The sequence below is a fragment of the Stegodyphus dumicola genome, chromosome 1 (assembly GCF_044657685.1).
Source record: "Stegodyphus dumicola isolate Sdum_Otavi_A_Nest chromosome 1, ASM4465768v1".
Lineage (NCBI taxonomy): Eukaryota > Metazoa > Arthropoda > Arachnida > Araneae > Eresidae > Stegodyphus > Stegodyphus dumicola.
The window spans coordinates 51,633,357-51,655,441 of record NC_140768.1 but is presented as its reverse complement, the minus strand read 5'-3'; the positions used below and the strand labels follow the sequence as shown (position 1 = coordinate 51,655,441).

The following is a 22,085-nucleotide window of genomic DNA, read 5'->3' as shown; positions in this document are numbered from 1 at the left end:
CACAAAATATATGATCTATAGTTATAAATAATACACAGAATGATTATACATTATAAATAATATGCAGAATATTGTTTATATATGTTTATACATAATTTCATTTGATAATGAATTGGAATACTCAAGTAATCTTCTGTTTTAATTATTTTAACCTTTGATTGATATGGTATGAATCTGTCTCTAATTATCATGATCATTTTTTTATAATTTATTTACAGGGATGATCAATAATTTTTAGATAAACATGCTGAATAATCTCACTGAAAGTAATAAAAGTACTGATGATATCTACACGGGATAATAAAGTTGCATATGATAATCCTGTCAGTAGATAAAAAATTACATTTGATGATCAAAGCCATGCATTGTTTCCTTTGCTTGATAGGTTGTTCCTGTCTGTGTTGATGATTTAAATAAATCTTCTTCAAGTGTATCTACTTCTACTGACAACAGCCAAGTGATCAAGCTCACAAAAACTCAAATGAAATCACTTCAAGAAGCTATGTATCATAGTGCAGAGAATGGCCATATAGACATAACACTTGATCTTCGGAATATAGGTATATTTTATTCAAAATAATTACAGTTTTTATGCATATACTACATGAATGTCTATGGAAATGTTTTTTTCCATTTATGGTCTAGAAATATGATTTTTATTTATTCCAAAAGCAGTATAATAAATACAGTACCTGCCTCTTATTAAAATCACTTCAATTCAAAGTATATTTGAGTTTATTAAACAGTTGAGTTTAATAGGTGGCAATTCGTGTCTTACAAATTGTAATATCAATTTTAAAGTTATCTAGTAAAATAATAATTAACAATTTATCCTAAAATAATAATTAAAATCAATGCCAAAGTTTAAAATGTTTATGCAATTTTGAAATGTACATTTTAAATTTTTTTATAAAAAATACTTTTATAATTATGTACCTAAAGAAATTTTTAACTAACAAGATTTATGGACAATTGTTCATCAATAATTTTTCAATTGTATTCTCAATTTCATAAAACTGCTGGTAGCTTTTTCCATTAGCATTTCTCAGTTTAAGAGTTTTCATATAACTTGCAATGCTTATTTATATTTAGTTGATGTTGGCCATGCCATTACTTTCTTTAGTAGTATTATTTCTGCTGTCAGTTTCTATAGTTCTTTTAACACTTTCTTGATATTACAGCATACAGTTTAAAAATGAGTTTAAAACATACATACAGTTTAAAACAACTGGCATACAGTTTAAAAATGAATCTTCATAACTTCCTTCGCTGATGTCCAAAAACATTAGCTATAGTTTACAATTCCTGTTCTGCATAAAAGCCACATTTTCGAAAAAGTTTTTAACTGTCTTTTAAGAGATTTACTCCCTGGCTTAGTTTGGTTTATTTAATTATGGTTAAGCACTTGCCACTATCTGCCTGAGCGAAGGAATACCTTCATGGAGGACTTTCTAAGGGAAACTGGCTCATATACATGTTATACATGGGAAAAAACTATGAAAACGCATATGTGGACAACCCATTCTCTTGAGAATTGAATCCCGGACTGAACTGCCAGCATTCAGTAACGTTACTGCTCAGCCACTGATGGGCCTGATTGAACCCTTGCATTGACAATTATATGAATGACCTCTATCAAATATATCAACTTAAGTTTACTTCTTCAAAATGCTTTCATTTTCACAAGACTGATGAATTCTGTTCATCATTTTCTGAATATCTTTTCTGTAATGGCATTTGAAAGCCAAAATACCCTGATCGGTGCTGCACATTAATCTCTCACCACATTCAGATGTATGTGTAAATTAGTAAAGTTTTTTTTTTTCAGTTCATTTCATTATTTTTAAAGAAAATTGGTAAAAATCCACTTGCTATTAATGAATTCTTGTTGCTAAGTTAAATTCTTGACTTCTATAAAGCATCAAGGGTTTTTGCTTTTGCCAGTAAACAAGTGCTCTTTGCTTAACTGTTAGGCCCATAGTGTATGTTAATAACAGAATGATTCATTCTTTCAGTTTCTGAAATCAACTGTTGTTTCACTTTTAAACATTGTGGTTTGTTAATGTTCTGTAACACTGTGCAGTTTTGTCTGTATTATAAATCCATTAAGCAATAAATTTAGGTTGCAGGTAAAATGTTTATTATCCAATTAGCAGAAGCATGATGTTCTGCCTTTTCCTTCTCACCATGCTGGTTCCAATGAACAGATTTATTTCCATCTTTCTAACTTGTGACCCATTCCTTGTATGGAAAAACTTCCTTCTATAATCCACAATGAAATTGATTTTAGCACTACTACCATAAACCCTTTGCAGTTTGTTTACCACCCCATGTCAAGTCATGCCACCCTGTTTAAGCAAAAAATGTCTTCTTTTTTACTATTATGTATTCCACGCACTTAAAGTTTGTTCCTCTGAATCTTTGCTTACCAATGAACTTAATTATTTGAGAGCAGTTGCGATTGACCGTGGATTTTCTCCCGTGATTATTGATAAAGCCGTTAAAAAATTTTCAGATTCCCATCAAAAAAGACATTCCACTGTTAGAAATAATATTAATGACCTTGTCATGCTTCCATTTTATCCTTCTGTTAGCTATAAAATTGTACGAATTCTCCAGAAATTCAATTTTCAAGTCGGTTTCTCCCTTATTAATAAAATTCACCCTTCGATTCTAAAAGATTGCGTTTCTGTCTTGAATTCTTGGGGAATTTATAGTATATCATGTCAGTGTGGTTTAAGATATATTGGCCAAACAAAAAGAGCGTTGAAGTTTCGTATCAAGGAACATGAATCTTATGTCAGAAAAGGTGAAATTAACAAGTCTTCAATAGCGTATCATAGTTGGACATTTAACCATAATTATGACTTTGGGTCTGCAAAAATTATCCAAAAGGCTTCTTCCATAGGTGAATTGGATTTTCTTGAGGCTTTTCATATTCACAAAGATTTAGCATGTTTAGTTTATGATTTTAAGTCCAATCCAGTCCTTCCTAATGCCTTTAAATTCTACTATCTTAATTCAGTTACTATTTTTGCTGATAGATGGCGTTACCTCCTCGCGTTTGGTACTACCAGAGGGTATAAAAATCCATTCAGTGGTTGCTTTCCGTTTTTCGAAGTTCAGATTTTGAGCGTGAAGGTGCAGTTGCCCCTCGCTCCCTATTTTTAACTTCGCTAATTCTTTGTCTTTTGTGTTACATGTTTGATCAGATAGCCTGGCTGAGTAAAAGTAGGCGACCAGTGTAACTCTGATTAAAAATCCGGTTATAACCACGTGCAGTGCTGATAAGGACCACGTGTTTCTGAGACTCCTTCCCCTTTAGTTTTCTTCTTTCTAGGTATTTCTTTCTTCTGATGAGGAGGTACCTTTAGCTGCCCTCGAAATCGATTGAGTGTTTCAATATACTTACGCTAAATACAAGGTTGTTTTTACAATTTTGATTCCTTCTAAGCGTTTTAGCTAGTTTCACAGCTTTTATGGTGGAATGAGCTTCAGAAATTAGAACATTTTTTAGTTTCATAGCTTGAAATCATTCTAGAATAGCAGCTTCAACTCTCTCAATTTTCCCTCCCTTTTCCCCCCCCCCCACTTCCTTGGGAAATTTGCATTTTTTTGTTAGTACTTTATCCCGTTTTCCAACTTATTTTACTTCTTTGAAGCATTTACATTTTTTATTAATTCTTTACATAAGTAAGTTGCACAGTGCTGTTTGAAAAATTTCCAATTTAAATTCAGTTTTTCCTCATTGTTCTTATCAAGATCTTTTAACAGTTTATATTTTTCTGCACATTTTCTTCAGCCTACAGGAACTATTTCCTTTCCATTCAAAGCCTGTTAATATATGATAATACTGGGAAGCATTTCATTATTTTTTTTAAAAAAACTCTCTGTGAATGTGTGTATACCAAAGGGAAGATTCTAAACATGGAAACTTTAAAAGCTCAAATGCATAAATTGTACTTCTGTACTATCAACTGATATTTGAGAAAGAAAACTCACTCATTTATAATGTCTATAGTGCAGGAATTCTCAACCAGGGGGTTAGGTGGTTTTCTTTCCCCTCTGATGCAATAATCATCTATGTTAATTTAATGGGTTTTAAGATTTTGTTATTCAAAATTAAGCTATTGCTTTGGATGTATAGTTGATCATACAAAAAAATCTAGCCATGCCTCTTCATATATTTATTGTAGCATCCATTAAATCTATGTGCTACACTGAAGTTAGCATTTATTTTTATTACTACCAATCTTCAGGTATTTGAGGTATTATGTTGTATCATTGACACTGGTGCGCCAAAACTTAAGCAACAATGTAAATTTTAATCAGATAGCCATGAAATAGCGGAAAAGAGGTTCTTGTGATCAGTACAATAAACACGGAATTTAGTAGAAAGGTCATGCGTATGCAAATGTCAGGAACAAAATGTCATAAGCGACGTGAGCGTATGCAAAACAGGTGCAGTCAGCGAGCTTAACTCAAGACTACCATAAAAGGAAGTACAGAGACGCAATTAAAGACATTCGATGCAGGTATAAGTGAGTTATTTCGTGAAATATGGCTTGAAGAAATCACCTGGATGATTTTATATGTGGAAGAAGGATCGGAAAGCTGTAGGAGGGGGGGTAGTGTGACCAGTGTAGCAGAAGAGTCCGGAATCAACAAAAGTGTCATTTTGCGCTCTTGGAAAGCTTTCCAAACCATATGTACAGCTCTTGAAAAGGTTGGTGGTGGCTGCTTCAGGAAAACAACTGCAATAGATGACCAATATATCGCCCTGCAGGCGAAAAGAGCCCGAAACCAATCAGCAAGTGCCATAGCTCAGCAACTCTGTACAGCAACGGGGCAACAAGTGTCACGGTTTACTGCGTCCAGACCCCTTCACAAAGGTGACCTATTCCCCTGCTGTCCTGAAGGCTGCATCCTTTTGAAAATGGGCCATCAGCACCACTGTTTAGAGTGGTGCAAGGATCACAAAATCTGGACATCTCATCAATGCAGTCGTATCCACTTTACGGATAAAAGTCGTTTTAATTCCACAAGCGATTCTCAATGCTAATTGATTTGGAAAGAGGTTGGTTCACGGTTTCATCCCAGTAACGTCAAGGAAAGAGACCATTACAGTCCTGGAATTCTCATCTGAGAAGGCATTATGCCGAATGGGCGGTTAGAGTTCCACGTTTTCGACAGAGTTTCTGTAATCAGAGATCGCTATTGTCAGGAGGTGATCCTTACCTATTTGGATCTGTTCCAAGGTGCCATTGGAGCAGACTGCGCTTTTATGGATGACAGTGCACGGCCACACTGGACTCCTGCTGATTAGATGCTACTGGAAAGTGAAGATATCACTCGAATGGTTTGGCCAGTGTACTCCCCTGATTTAAATACCATAGAACATGTGTAGGATGCTTTGGTTACGGCATGATTTCATCCTCTGGAGAACATTCAACAACTGAAACAGATGCTGATTGAAGAATGGGCACTCTTACCTTAAGATCTGTTGGATAATCTGGTGCTGAGTATGGACAGATGGTGCGAAGCAACCATTGCAATAAGGGGAGAGCATATCCCATACTAAGGAACATCTGCTTGTTGTTCTTCCTCTTGTATAGACAATTGTGTAATGATACTATGAGTTAAATAAAGCCTTTTATTTGTTTAATTCCATACTGTAAGCATTGCATTCATTTTTGGGCAACTATGCTTTCGCTATCGTTTAAATACAAAGTGTTTTCTCTCATTTCTGAATTTCATGATTCTCAGATGATTTCTGAGGGAGTTATGGCAAAAAGAATACCTGTTGCTTAAGTTTTGCACACCAGTGTATATCAATAATATGCTTTCTGACAATTAGTGGCAACAAGAATGTTCAAAATAAAGATTATATATTCATATACTGTAATATTGCAATATTCTCCAATATTAGAATTGTAAGTTATATTAATATGTTAGAAATATCTAACATATAAAACTGAATTACAAACTAGAAATATTAATCTACAAAGGGTTACCATACTAAAGTCTAGAACATTGTTTGTAATAAAATCTAAGAGAAATATTTTATTTCTTTCACTTTTATATTGCAGGAGTGCCATGGACATTACACTGTTGGATGAATACTCTAGCAATGGCATATGAACTTCAGGTTGAGCCAATGATAGATCAACTACTTCAGGATTACTTACAAGTGTGGCCAGAAGATTGTAGTTCTCAGTTTGTAGATGAATGTCTGCCACTACTGTTCACAATATTCAGGCACAGTAAAGTAAATATCTTTGCTTCAGTTATATAAAATAGTAAAAACCATATATGATCAAAAGGTAGCTAATGTAATCCATGTCTTTAACTGCGCATTGCAATTATTTTCGGATACACTATAAAATCTCGCTTCTTTAGAAGGTTTAGATACTATTCCTATTTGCTTTGACCTAATGCTAAACTCTCATCAATCCTGATTTCTGCTTCCTCATTATCAAATTCAGTATCTTAGTTTTCACCATCTGCGTTTAACACAAGGGAAGGTGACTAAGTAAGTCACAAACTGGCATGATATATTTGAAAATATTAGTATTTTCAATGTATGCTAATAAGTGACAAAACTATCCTAGTTCATGATATTTATTTCATTGCTTATGAAGTATCAATTGCACATGTGTAGTTTGAAAATGCCAATGGCACTCTATGACTGTACAAGACAGAAGTAGCATGCTGTTATCCCCCTTTTTTTGGTGGGGGGAGGCAAAACGACTTCATGTGAGAGATATTCATAAAAGGATGTTTCCTGTTAATGGAAAGAAGTATTTGCTGAGTAGTGTCATACATTAGCGAGTCAAGAAATTTTCTCAGGGTCACACCAAAGTTTGTGATGAAAACCAAAGTAGGTGTCCTGTTGAGATTGGGACAGACTCAACAGCACTAAGAGTGGAGTAATTGATTGGAGAAATGCGCTATACAGCATAACAATAAATGCAGCACTATCTGTCTGGCAAACTAAAAGTACATTTTAGGAGGTAGACACTCTGCAGATGACAATGATTAAGATGAAGTCCTAGCATGGTTGCCATAGCAACCCAAAAAAAACCCCAAAGAATGCAATTGGTATTAAAACACTGATAAAACAATGAGACAAGCATATAAATAACTATGAAGATTATATTGAGAAATAAAAATAGTTTGCAAGTGAGGTATCTCTTTAGGTTATTTTGCAATTGCTTTTTGTGACTCACTTATTGACTTTCCTTTATACATTTGAAATAATTTCATCATCAGTAGACTGTGATGCAACAGGAGACTGACCTTTGGAAGTCATATAATTTAAAATACGAGGGTAAGTTGAAAAATAAGTTTCCCCTGTCGACTGTGGTCAGAGCTGTGTATGAAAGTCAAAAATAGAATGAGACATTAAAGATATGACATACCTTTATTTTTCCACATAGGTACCAAGTACATTGAGACATTTGTCATATCGCTTGATAAGCTTCAAAAAGCCCTCCAGGAAAAAATCAGGGCTTTGCATATGGAAGAAGCGTTGAACGGCTTGTTTCACTTCAGTATTGCTTCCAAAGCGCCTTCCCCCGATATTTTTCTTCAAAGCCGGAAACAGATGGAAGTCGCTTGGTGCGAGATCAGGACTGTATGTCGGATGGTGTAGGCACTCCCAACCAAGAGTTGCAATATGGTTTTGTCTTCCCGTCACCGAATGTGGTCTGGCATTGTCATCCAACAGCAGAACGCCAGATGTGAGAAGGCCAGGCCAAAATGTCCAGCAACAAAACTCCTTGGGTGTCCCAGAAAACTGTGAGGAGCACTTTACCTGCAGAGGGAGTTGTCTTGAACTTCTTTCGGACAGGTGATGACGGATGTTTCCACTCCATAGATGCGGCCTTCGATTCTGGCGTGAAATGGTGGACTCACGTTTCATCCCCCGTCACAATCCGAAACAGAAAGTCATTGCCATCGTCATGGTAACACACGATGTGTTCCAGGCTGACCCCCATGCGTTGTTCCTTGTGTGTCAAGGTCAATTGTCGGGGTACCCATCGTGCTGACACTTTTCTGTATCGAAGAATGTCATGGATGATGTTTTGAGCTCGCTCGTGTGAGATTCCAAGTTCTTCCGCTACTTCATCGATGGTGATACGCCGGTTCGCTCTAATCATGTCATCCACCTTCCTGACATTTGCATCTGTAGTGGCCGTGCACATCCGTCCAGCTCTTGGTTATGTCCTCTACTTGCTGACGTCCATCACTGAATGTGCGACACCATCTCCACCATTTGCTTCGACATCACACCTGGCCCATAGACTTCCACGAGATGGTTATGAATTTCTGTTCCTGATACTCCATGTGCCCATTCATAGCGGATAACTACTCTCACTTCCTCCTTTGACCACGAATTCAAAACGCACCTTCTCTCCATACCTACCGGGGCTCTCCGCTTTGCTCAGGCACTGCAACAGCGCCATCTGCTTGATTTGCAGCGACCTCTACCCAATGGTGTATTGGTGACTTGCGTGTTTTCCTGCTGTGTCGCCTTTCGCCCATAGCCGTTCAACGCTTCTTCCATGTGCAAAGCGTGAATTTTTCTTGGAGGACTTTTTGAAGCTTATCAAGCGATATGACAAATGTCTCAACATACTCGTACAAGAATAATAAAATAAAGGTATGTCATATCTTTAATGTCTAATTCTATTTTTTGACTTTCATACACAACTCTGACCACAGTCAACAGAAGAAACTTATTTTTCAACTTACCCTCGTATTTTCTTGTCTTAAAAATTCAAACAAATCTCAAATTTTACTTTTGGCGAGCAAAAGCAATGCTCCTGCTTTCCCAAAAGGTAATTTAAAATAGTTCAATTTTAGTAATATGGAAACAACTTCACTTATTTAATTCAGTAATGGATGGACCTGCAAAGATATGATTCAAACCTAAAATGAAGTTAATACGAGTACAAAGGAAAATGTAGTACAAAGATGAGGATGATTAATAAGAGAAATTTTTTGAAGAATATAAAAAACTCTTTTGTAAAAAAAATTGAAGCATTTGACATAAACAAAATTGTACATCCATCAGCAAAATGACTTTCAAAATAAATTTTATAATCTTGAAGCAAAAATAAACAAACACTGTTTTAGAATATCACATTAGAAGGGTTTACCGACCAACATGAATCTTCATGCTCATTATGTTCTGTTCATATGCACTATTAGGAATTGTAAAAAGGATTAGAATTGAACTTTCAGATTTATTAAAAGGATTTCTGTATCCTCTAGCCTACTTTCCTTTGTTAACGTTTCCATTCTGCATGCCAGGAAAATCTCAATAAATGCAATTTCTTGTAGTTACTTTGCATGGATTGCAAACAAACCAATTATGGTGAGACTAGGCTTAATATGTACGCCAAAGCAGAGATTTAATCAAAGAAAAAATTTAGATATTCCCAATTTGATTTATGCCAGTGCAGTTTCTGCGACTCCTAAATTTTTCCATCTGATGCAGACACACTTGTCGCATCAGCCCTGGGACAATGGAACATGTGGTTTAGGCCTCCGCTTTCAAGGAAACTCTAAATCTTCCTGTAATACTTAAAACATACAAAATTATACATTTTTCAACATCAGAAGAAGCAAAATTTTAAACTTGGTATTTTAGTTTTTTATGTCAGACTTTAAAAATGAAATGATGGACTAAGGTCTTGCACTTTAATTTGGCTTAATAAAGCCGTCACAGGGACAATCAAGTTTTAATTTCCATTCATACACTTGATTCATAAATAGATAAATCAGTTGCAATAATTCAGTTTGATGTAGTACATAGTTTAAAAATATGCATATTTTAAGCTCATTTTTGCTTGCAGTAAAATATATCTTTATCTTAGCCTTGGAAAATACAACAGTTGTTCACTAAACGGGTTATATATGAAAAGATGCATTTATTGGAATAGTCATTGAAATTATTTAATCCATGATTTTTATTTTGTGGCTCTGCATTACTTTAATGATATTGTTTATGTTCAGGTTTTGCTATATTATGGTCTCAAATGAGATAGCAGAACTAAAGAAGCTATTAGCATGGTTATAAATTAAATCCTCCATACATTACAGTATAAACTAATTACTGAATGGGCATTTGCCAAATCATATACAACTTATACACTTAACAATTAAAGAGACTTAGATAACTTTTTAAAGTTTTTTTTTTTCTTTTTTTTCCCCCTGTTTACTGCTATACTCTTTATATAATAAAGAACTAAAGGCCTTTCCATCTTTTGTAGATGCCATTTCCACAAAAAGTCTTTATCCACCCTTTATTTTCTCAAACGTTGGTCTTAGACATATACTTCTACTTACAAAAACGTTTTAAATGAAACAAAGATTCATGTTTTGGCATTTTAAAAAAAAATAAATTTTGTAAAAATATGATGTCAAACTTTTTATAAGTTCTTCTGGTCCGTATACTTATATTTAGATAAATTTTTTAATCATTATAAAAAAATAAATAAAACACAATAAGTTTGACTCTCATGTGACAAAAATTGACTGAGATATTTGAAAATCAGAAATCATATTCGGGGGTTGTATACAAGTTGAAGAGCATAATGTTTGCATTTGTACGTTAACTAAAAATGGAATTTCATTTAGAAAAAGGTTTCTGATGGCAAGATATTATGTGATGAGCATTTCTATGCAGATTATTGTGAAAAATACTGATCAATATAATTCCTGTCCCCCCTCCAATACTGGCACAGGGTGAACTTGTAATATTATTTCCTTTGAAAAACATTTGTTCTATAATGAATTTTTTAGTATTACCAGATTATGATGCTCAAGTAAAAGAATTTCATGAGAATATTAATAATATAATTTTAGATTTTTAAAACTTATAAATTACTTGTGTAAAATTTCTTTCAGCATACAAATGCAATAAAATTATAAATTAAAGACATTAGTAAATCACAAAAAGCATATCATTAAATGGCATTTAAGGGGAGAAAAGATAAACCTCAAATTATCCTAATTTATTTATTAACAAATCCCTTCAATCTAAACTCGAAATCATGTCAAGTATCACAAATTTTTAATTAAAATATTAAATAATTAAAATATTATTAAAAATTTTTGTTGTAGAAGAGTCAAACGTTTTTATAACAAGTGCAAAATTTTCTTAAATATCAAATATAGGGATCAAAAGAACTTTAAAAAAATTAGATTTTGTATTTTATAGAAAATTAATTTTTTTAATTAAAAAAATACAAAAAAGGTTCGGTAAAGACTTTTGTGGACACAGTATATAAAGCTATAAGAAAGAAATTTTTAAACTTTGAAATTTATTGTGGACTTTTATTTTTAGAAAGAAGGAACAACTCTGCTTCTAGCAGATATTTTTTCAAACTGCTACAGTAAGGAACCTATAAAAGAAATCCGCGATGTATCCTATATTGGAGGAGCAAGAATAGGTAACCATTTTTTTTATTTCATTCTTCTAATGTAAAATCTGAAGACAATTATTCATCTTTAATACATATCTTATATTTCTTCAGTAAAAAAATGTGAAATTCTTTTCATTTGATATAAATTATCATGATATATTTAGTAAGAAATTAATATGATGTATTTAGTAATCACTTAAATGCATAGCTTAAAATGTACTTTATTTTAAATACAGATCCTACATACGTAAATAATCCTGAAATGTCTGATGTACAGTTTAGAGTCGAAGGCCGGGTATTTTATGCTCATAAAATTATTCTTGTCAATGCATCTCCTAGATTTAAATCTATGCTTTCAACCAAGTTTTCTGAAGGTGTACCTCCTGTTGTGCAGATCAATGATATTCGTTATGATATATTCCAAGTAAGTGTTTTAAATTTATTATCTATGTTAAACTGTTTCCGTTTTTATTTTATACTCCACTGCAATAATGTATGTATAAAATCAACAATCAAAATAAATGAACTAGTTTAAATTAACATTTTATCTAACAAATTATATAGATTTGTAGACAGATACTATTCATAAATAGCTGTAATTCTTCGGTAACTAGTATGCTGCCATATATTTTCCAAAACAATGCATTCATACAATATTTTGCAAGAGCACTTTATGTAACATATCACGTAATTATTTAACATAGAATACCAGTTGACATCCTGCCAACTATATTAGTTAAAATACTGAAATGTGTTTATTAAAGTATTAATTATAAAGGCTGACGATAAAAGATCTCACTTGAAAGAAAATGCAGACTGTATATATTCAGACTAAATGTTCTCATATTTAGAGATTAATTCTGAGAGTCTAATTACAATTACTCATTTCAGATTATTAATTCCCAATGCAAAAAAGTTTTTGAATGGAAATGTACATATTGTTATGAATTTTGTATATATGAGGTAAATGGTTCTCTCACTAAATCAGCAAGATATTACCAAGCTGGCGATAGTTTTATCGCCAAGTTTGGCACAAAATCATCAAAACTTGCCATACCTGGTGACCATCTGACAATATTTTGATCTGATCTCTGTGTAACTATATTTGCTTCTGTAATTGTGGCCTTTATGTAACTGTAACCATATCCAGCCCTTATATGTAATTTTAACCATATATGCTGTCAGTAATTTTGAAAAAAATTTCCTGGTGCCCGAAGGAAAACTATATAAGAGTGGAGAGATCATCCGTTCTTGGTTTTTCAGTTCAGAATCGACTTCAATGTATTAAGATATGTCTGTATGAGCTTCGCTCTTTAGAGGCCCTTTACATTGCTTTGTGTTTAACATTATTAGTAGTTTGAAGTGTAATTACTGACTGTGCTTTGCTAAAATAAATTTGAGCTATATATCCTCTCTGTGTGCTTTCAATCAATACAAACCTGTATATGCACAACACTATATAATAAATTGTAAGCACTTTTCATCAAAAAGCTTTCATAAATGCTTTAATTGTCATAAATATGCATAATGATTATTGACAACAAAACAGCTATTAGAATTTTTTTAATTATTTTTTAACAGCTGGTGATGCAGTACTTATATAAGGGTGGTTATGAAAATTGCGACATAGACCAAAATGATGTTTTAGAGGTAAGCAAAAAGTTCTCTCTTTGCATTCATAGATTAATAATTATAAAAATGTGAAATGTTATTAAATTAAAAAACAAAACAATTGATGATAAGCCAACTCAAGATTATTCCCCTTAAAAAATTAATGCCGCTTCAACATAATGATATGAATAATCAGAAAGAGGTATGGCCTTAAAATGTCACAAATTAGAATGAAATTAATTATTTTTATTTATAGGAAGAATAATTTCTCTGAAAATATCATAATGATTTTGCAGCATTTTATGTCAATATCTGTCATTTTTCAATTTGTACAATTTGTCCCTTCAAATAATTTTAAAGATTGACTACTACTTCTTCAGAAGAAACTTTTGTGTGTCTCTTAGTATAATCAGTGTCTATGAAAGAAACTGTCATTTCATTGTAGCCAGATTTAAAAGCAGCATTAACACTTCAATCAGCATAGTCCATAGTATATCTACATGAAATATTTTTCAGATACAGTCCATCTGTAAGCATAAATATTATCTAGCAAACTTTATTTTTTGCACAAAGCAGCCTACTTGTGATATTTCTATCAATTTCCATCTGCTAACTGTTTCTTAATCAAACACAGCATGCTACAATTTTGAAACCGTTTTCTTTACCACTCAGTATTTTACTACTTAAACAGGCTGCAATTCATGTATTCTAGCCATTTTGCTTTATTTTTATTACTGATGTGTTTGCTGCTCCTAGATCTACATTTCTTCTTTACACCCCCATTCACAATTACTACATATTATATTATTCATAATACTACATATTATTACATTTTATATCATATTAATTTTTAATTAAATTTTATGTTCTTGTTAAAGTATTTCACATATTTAATTGTTTTAATGCTCTATTTTAGCTGATGGCAGCTGCCAGCTTTTTTCAATTGGACGGACTGCTCCGATTCTGCGAATCTCGAAGTTCTAAACTGGTGGATTTAGACAATGTGGTTTCAATGTACATACATGCAAAAGTATACAATGCAGTATACTTACTGGAATACTGTCAAGGTTTCCTTCTGCAAAACATGGTGGCTTTACTCACTTATGATGACAGTGTTCGAAAGTTAATATTTGGAAAGAAAATGCACAATCATGATGTACTAAGTGGACTACTACTAACATTACAGACGAGAATACGGGAAAAATCATCTATAAACAAATCCATGTGTACGAGTAAAAGCTGAATGAAGAAGATAAGTTAGGAAAATTTTCATATATGTAATATAAAATATTATAATCTTAATGCCTAATATTATTTAATGACATTCCATAATGTTATTTGGGAGTATATTTTAATCATGGTTAAAATTTTATTACATAGCTATGCATTAATATATGTGCCATTTTGTAATGTTATTTGGAAGGTAATATTTTAATCATGATTAAAATTTATTTATTTGTAATCTTTCATTACATTAACATATACAGTTAATGGCATTTTATTCTTTGAAAAAAATAAAAGATTTCCATTTTCATAAAAAAATATGATCTTGTAAAAAAATCTTTTAATTAAAAGCATAAAAAGTTAAAAAAAGTTTCATGATATCTTCAATATCGAAAAGATGAAATCATATTTTAACACTAATTGCAATAAAATAAATGAAAAAATAACCACTGATAAGGAAAAGAATATATAGATTTTGGCATTAATAGTCTGACATATGAAATTCAACATTTGAATTCATTTTAAAATTTGAAAAATTCATTTTAAAATTAAGTCTACATTACAAAAAATCTTCTAATTCAGAGATAAATATATATATATATATATATATATATATATGCATGCTTCAAAGGAAAGCATATAATTTTTCCTACTGACAAACAGCAAGTCTGATAACAGTATTCATAAATGGAATACAAAGCCTTTTTTAAATAAAAGAAATATAATCAAAATGCATTTCTTGGATATATGTAATCAAAATGTATTTCTTCTTATATAAATGTGTTTCTTGGATGAAAGTAACAGATTAATATTGGGTGAAAGTAACAGATTAATATTACTGTAATAATGTTTTAAAATAAAAAAGTAATTCTAAATTAAAAGCAAACACACACAGAGCCATGCCTATATATGGTTTCACCTGAAGCAAAGAGTCAGTACGTGCCCCTATATACAACGCATCCACCCATAAAAATTAAAATAAAATATGTATACGCACACGAGTGTATAAATTACAATGCACAAACACAGTACAAGTTAACAATATCTGTACATTTTTTATGCATATTTCAATCATTATTATATTTCAAATCATGATACCAAAATTCTTATAATAATAATTAATAATAGCTTTATATTTTCAGGAAAATGTAAAGCTATGATGGTGATTTACAGTTTTGAAATGAAAAGTATTAAGATTCCTTTCTAATAAATGACATTAAATATAATTTAACTTTTCTTGCCTTTAACGGAACAAAATAATCAATAATATACTCAAAACCTACTTGATCACTTAATTACATAGTTCCACAGAATGACTAGATCTGAAATAGAAAATGTTTAAATGAATATTGCTAAAAGATGGTGATGTTTCAAAAAACAAGCTCACAGAATGGCCTTGTTTGAACATTCTTCCTGATCAAGTATAGATCTTATACACCCTTTTATTATCTTAATTTTGCTGTAGCTTCTTTCACCACTGGCAGTACTAACTGGCAACAAAAAAGTATTCTTCATACTGCTTCTAAATTTAACTAAATGAGATATGGCATGAAATATGTTTGAAATTATTTTTAAATGAACTGAGTCTTATAGCTAGTGTCCAAAACTGCAGAAAAAACAAGGTTTTTAAAACATATTTCTGACCGAATTTCTGCAGCATTTATATCATTCATATGGTTAAGTGCGAAGTTACAACCTGTCGTCTTTGCGTTACCTAAATTTAATTATATTAATTTTTCAGCAGTTAGAAACTGAAAATCAAAAAGGTGTTTCAACTTTTCTTATCTCTGTTTTATTTGTGAGATTAAAACATCTAACATTTCTTTAATTCTACAATGAATAAACAAACAGCTTACTGAATTAGTTTTTCTTATCATTTGATTCTTAACAATCTAATTTATTAAATTTTTTTCTATTTCTGTTCAGATTTTGTTAACATATTTGTCTCTAAACTTCTACACTTCTTAAAGTAACATTCAGAAAAATTTTCTGTTACCTGCCTTAAAGAAAGGCATAATCTCCCTGTCCAAGTGTCTGACTTTGCAAACAGTTATATCTTGATTGCAAGATTCATTTACTTTTTAAATTTTTATGCAGTAATCTCCCTCCAGACAGCGCTTATGAAAATTTTTTAATTGATTTGCTTCAAAATGCTACTTTTGTCATCCTACTGCAATAATTTATCATTTGATTTCATATCTTTTGATAACCAATGTACTTCGATTTTTTTGTAGATACAGTTCTTTAACAGCATTAATTCTTGATCCCCATCGAGTATCCCTGCTACTTATTATCTTAAACTATTACTATTATTATTTTTAAAAAAATAAGAAAACTAGTATAAGAATGACACATTTAACAATGGCTACTTAGAAACACTGGCAGTCTTATCTTTCTGTAGAAAACTATTTGCAATGTGTTGTCCTACAATGGACAATATCCCATACTTTAATACAAGTTATGGTTTCATAATAATTTACTGACACAATTAATTTATTAATGTCTCAAAATCTCTAACAGCTCTTAATTGACACAAATAATCCTATGTAGAATAAAATGCAGATGTAATCAGGACATAATTATCATGCTTAAAATTATCTTAATATGTTCCCATCATTGTTTCAAATTCTGTGAAGTATTGTGAATTTTATAGTTTCTTCATTTTTCTTTTCTTCACCTTTTAATACAGATCAAGAATTCAATATGTTAAAATTTCATTTTAAGAGATATTCCTAATTGCCAAAATTCTTCTTGGCAATTTTTAAATAAGCTCCTGATTTCTCCATTAATGTTCATGTCAAGAGGCCGGTTCATAAGATTAGAAGGTTGTCCTGGTATTGTTCAAGCCTGAGTATGGCCAAAGGGTTTGTCCATGTGTAACTTGAATATGAGACAGTTCTTGTAGAATATTCTCCATCAAAGCATCCCTCTAAAGCAGACAACCATACATACTTTACTATAATCATTTAATCAATGGATAAGTCTCTTTAATTCATACATCTTTTATCTGTCAAAAAATTTTTTGTTGTTAAAAGGCTCATTTGAGCTAAAACAAAAATTTATGTCAGCTAACTGTAATAATTTAAATGTGACTAGTAAATCACTATTAAATCAAAAGTTTTATCATAATCCCTATAGTATAAATATAATTTTAAAATTGATAAGATTTAATAATGCTTCATGCTTTTTCCCTGCTTCATCAGTTAAATCAGGAAACTTCAAGGCATTAAATTTGTGAATATTTTGTTTGTTTGAATATTTTGTTGAATATGACAGTTATTTGTAACTAATTTTCATTTGCACCAATCAACAAGTTTGCTACTCCCAGTTTCAATGATTTTGATATTTTAATTTCAGTTTTTTAAATCTTTAAATGAACATCTAATTTAGCAAAAATAATCTAACATACATTAATCTTTATCTTGTTCACTTGTCTCTTTCTTCATATTTCAGTCTTTCCCATACTGTATTTCTTATTATTTTTTAGTGAGGAACACGTTTCTCAATTGTATTCACATCAATTACCTTGTAATCAACAAAAAGAAAATAAACGTTTTAAAATGTATTGTTTTAACAATATATTTTAAAACATTTATTTACTTCTTATCAGTTATATTAGCCAAAAAATTTAAATTGCTAAATGTTCCTCTTATTTCTTTGAAACTAAATATTTTATTTTAATGTTTCATACATTATAAATAAGAAAACAACTAAAAAGAAAATGTGATGTTTTACCTTATATGTCTACATTACGATTTTGAGAAAGAATAAGATAGGCTAATTAATGCACTGATTCTTTAATCTGTCAACCAAAACATAATAAAACCAAGTATACTACTGCCACAAATCACACATGAAAACAATAAAGTAAATCCCCAAGAATGCATCACATTCAAAGCTTACATCAAAAATAAGCAAAAGACTGATTATAGGGTAGGTCTGTTTCAACAAAGTGCAGACAATTGCCTGCACTTTCCCTACTCAGCTCATGGACTTCAAAAAGCTTGTTGTGGCTAACTAAGCTATCGTTGATATTAAAGTAAGGTGTACAAAATTAACAATGTACACATCTTGATGCTATACAAGCAAGTTTAGTCTATGCAGGTCATAACATCAAATGTATATTAAACCTCAGCACATTAACACTAACGATTAATTTTAATTTTAGAAAACAGTGTGTACGGTACTGTGAAACCTCAAGACTTTTGACGGAAACTATGCAATTAAAACATACATCAAGCAAGAAACCTGATTGCAGTAAAGTAATCAAAAAAGTGAATTCATTTATATTTAAATAATTTTACTGCTTATAATATTGATAATATGCTGTGTCAAACATGAACTGAAAGGGGCTATCCTGACTGAAGAGAAATACAAGATTAACAGCCAATCAAGCAATCGACCATATAAGCACACAGAGTAAAAACGGTACTTATGAATGTAAAAGCTTTGAAATTATTATAAATTGTATTAATAAAATATGTTGTTTGAAATGTATTCTTAAGGCATTTGCGTTTTAAAGTTAAGTGTTAACAGTCATATGTATTTTTCAAGGGAAATTTCTGTACTAGTTATTTTGCATTCCTTCTAGTTATTACCCTGAGACAAATGCCTCACTTTGTCCTGGCTTTGTATATATATATATATAGTCATAAATTTTACATCCCCATTATACCTAGGATAAATATCAACTCTATAAAAACAGAAATATAGTGACTTTGAAAATTAATAATTTTGCAATAAAAAAATAGGAAAATTTGTTGAAGCATTTCAACTGTATATGTATATGTATATATTTTTTCTTCAAATAGTTTTGTTGCTTTTTTTTTTTACTTACATTAATTCAGTTTTCAAATTCCCTATGTTTAATTCATTGTTTTGCAACAATATTTGTTTGAAAATGCTTGAATATATTTCAATCTACTGCAGACTGGTGATACAACATTGCATCCTACATTTAAATAACTTTCTTAATGTAACGTTCTTATTTGTTTTGGTAGCATTATTTTATTCTCAAAAAAATACCTTCTGTCTTCAATCATACTCTTATCTGGTAACAAACAAAAATTTAATTAATATTCATTAAGTCAACCTATCACTAACACTCTCGTTTGTATCTCGTAAGTTCTGAAATTAGCATTTTGTGAAAAATATATACAAATTTGCCCTTTTATAATTTTGAATATAATTACAATAGCTGACACATTGCATCTCTGCATGCATATTTGCCTGTTGGGAAGGATGGGCAATGCAGTGTTACAGTATTTGATTGCTTGTGGTATCACATGCTGCATATCAAACTTTTGATCTTATACATACATATCAAATATGCAGTATATACTCAAAAGAGATATGTTTAATACAAAATTCTTGTATGAAATCTTATTACTCAATATTCCTCTTACACTGATCTAAAATTTGAAAATTTTATTTGATTGGAAAATATATAAAGACCACATTTCAAAATCTTTGACATGAAATAGAAATTTAAAAAAAATCAATCATGTCATGAAATTTAGAAAATAATTACTCTTTATGTATACACCATCTTTTGTAAACAAGATCATGTATGTGTTTTTTCGTGATAAACATATTGTGTGCTTAATTTATATTATAGTTATCTTGCTGTAAAACCTAAAGTACAATTTATAATTATGAAGTCTTTACAGCAATTTAACTTTGCCATTTGCATATCCTACCTCAGGAAGGAGAAAAACCCACCGTGTAGGAGGCCTTTATATCTGCCATAAGTAATCAAAATATAGTCTTTCTTATATAAAGTGTTTGTGTACTCATACACATTGCTTTGCACTGTATCATGACTTAATCTGTAGATATGTTTGTTTATATTCGTCCTATGATTTAGAATACTTTCGTACTGCATAACAGACTTTCAGTCTAGTGCATTAAGCAGTTTGTGGTAAATGTGAAAATGTTCAAAATCTGTAATAGTCTTACAGCTTTTGTTACAAGTGTCTTTGCAACAATTCTTAAAAATGAATAAATGTGCATTGAACTTTTTATTCCTTATAATAGTTAAAAATGCAGAATGTTTCACTTGCAAAAAGCCCTGAGACTACAGAAAAGCATACCAGGTAGCAAATATAATTGTGACGGTATGTAACTTTAAAAATATCAACATTTGCATTTTAAAAATTTCTGCAAGTGGCCATTTCCTTCTCATACTGACCTGGCAGCCTGAAGAAGTTTGAATGACAAAATCCTTAATATCCTTAAAAAGGCTGATTGGTTACTATCAGGTATTTCGGAAGAATCTGAAAAACCGCCTTAAAAATAATTTAAAATTATTTTACTGCAATAGTTTTGACATTTTTAAAAAAAAATTATTTGGATGATTTTAATTTACACAGTTACTTCCAGCACAGTAGATACTTATTTACACTTACAAACGATTTAAGAATGTTGTACTCCACTTCTTCATATTTTGCTTTTATCTGTATATGATTGTGGAAAAAATGTGTCCTAGTGTTGGAACCACACAAAATCCAAAAACATAAGTAAAAAAAAAAAAAAAAAAAAAATCACTGCAGCTACACTTGGCACACGTAGGACACTAAGATGTTTGCAAACATAGAACACAGGACTGCCAGGTATCAGAAAGATAGAGGTTACCATTTCTAGCACTTGCTGTAAAATGCGATTTGTAAGCAACTTTCAACAAACATATTGCTACAATTATTACATTTGTGTTTACTTACTATGTGGCAAGCCATAACTTTGGGCTTATGAGAAGTGAAACAGTCTGTATGCTTGGATTTTAAATACAATTACAACTTTTTATTTTTTGCTGTTTCGACTCAATTGCAGGGTGAAATGTTTATAATTCTTTTATCTACTGTTAACAAATATACATTAGTTGCTGGGACCATCAGGATACTTATCCACCAAATAAAAGTAATAAAGATGTTTTATAAATAATTTTGAAATTATTTTTATTAAGAGTGCCGAAAATGGTGCTTCCTACACATTACTAAATTTTTTTAACTCTCTGAGCAGACTTCTTGGATCCATTCATAAACAATTTTATTTACACATTTAATAAACTAGAATGTTATATATTTTAGTCTACGCTTCCATAACCTTCATTATGATGATATCGGGATTATGAAGAAAAAATTAGACAAAGTACTTCAAATAATAAATGCACATAAATATAGTAATATATCTTAACATTTAGTAAACGCAATCCAGCTATTCAGAAAGTTAAAAGACGATTGACAAACATAATCCACATAAAAAGAAAGTGTGATTTGATATTCAAGGCATTAAAGAATACTTTTTTTTTTATAGTAAAACAATACATGAGATATAATGCAATCCACTGGATATTTTGTTTTGCTAACTAAAGAAATGTGATAAAATTTGTTCAAGAACATTAATTTGGTTAACAGCCTTGCAATTTTATATACAGTCAAAAGTCGTTAATTCGGACACCCATAATTCGGAATGATCTATAATCCGGACCTCAAAACTAAAAACTTTCTGCGCATGCGCCGCGTTCACACATGCGCATAGGCGTTTACGCGTGCGCGTAAGACCTTTTACGACTGCGCATATGAGTGTGCGCAAGTGCAGAATACGTTTTCGCGTGCGCGTTTTATGTATAATGGACGTATAAGCTAAAATTATCTAATTATCTATTTCAGTTAATGTTGATGATTGCGTGGTTCCTTAATTTTCGAATTGGATCCGGCTTATTATTTTTTGCAGACTGTAAGAGCAATTTTATAAAAGTAAGCTTAAACTTTCGATTATATCAAATAGAATTTCCGATATATATTTGTTAATATGTAA

The 22,085-nt window shown here is 31.2% G+C and overlaps 1 protein-coding gene across 3 annotated transcripts in view; it reads left to right on the top strand.

Annotated features, from left to right (window-relative positions):
- LOC118191059 (ankyrin repeat and BTB/POZ domain-containing protein 2) overlaps nt 1-20,812 on the top strand; it is a 224,805-nt gene extending 203,993 nt beyond the window's left edge. For all 3 annotated transcript variants that reach the window (XM_085814381.1, XM_085814378.1, XM_035361853.2), the window contains 6 exons: nt 386-560; nt 6,090-6,268; nt 11,357-11,462; nt 11,672-11,859; nt 13,017-13,085; nt 13,963-20,812. In XM_085814381.1, the coding sequence (XP_085670507.1) occupies nt 386-560; nt 6,090-6,268; nt 11,357-11,462; nt 11,672-11,859; nt 13,017-13,085; nt 13,963-14,289 (1,044 nt within the window). In that variant the 3' untranslated portion in view covers nt 14,290-20,812. The remainder of the gene's footprint in view (nt 1-385; nt 561-6,089; nt 6,269-11,356; nt 11,463-11,671; nt 11,860-13,016; nt 13,086-13,962) is intronic.
- The last annotated feature ends 1,273 nt before the right edge of the window (nt 20,813-22,085 follow it).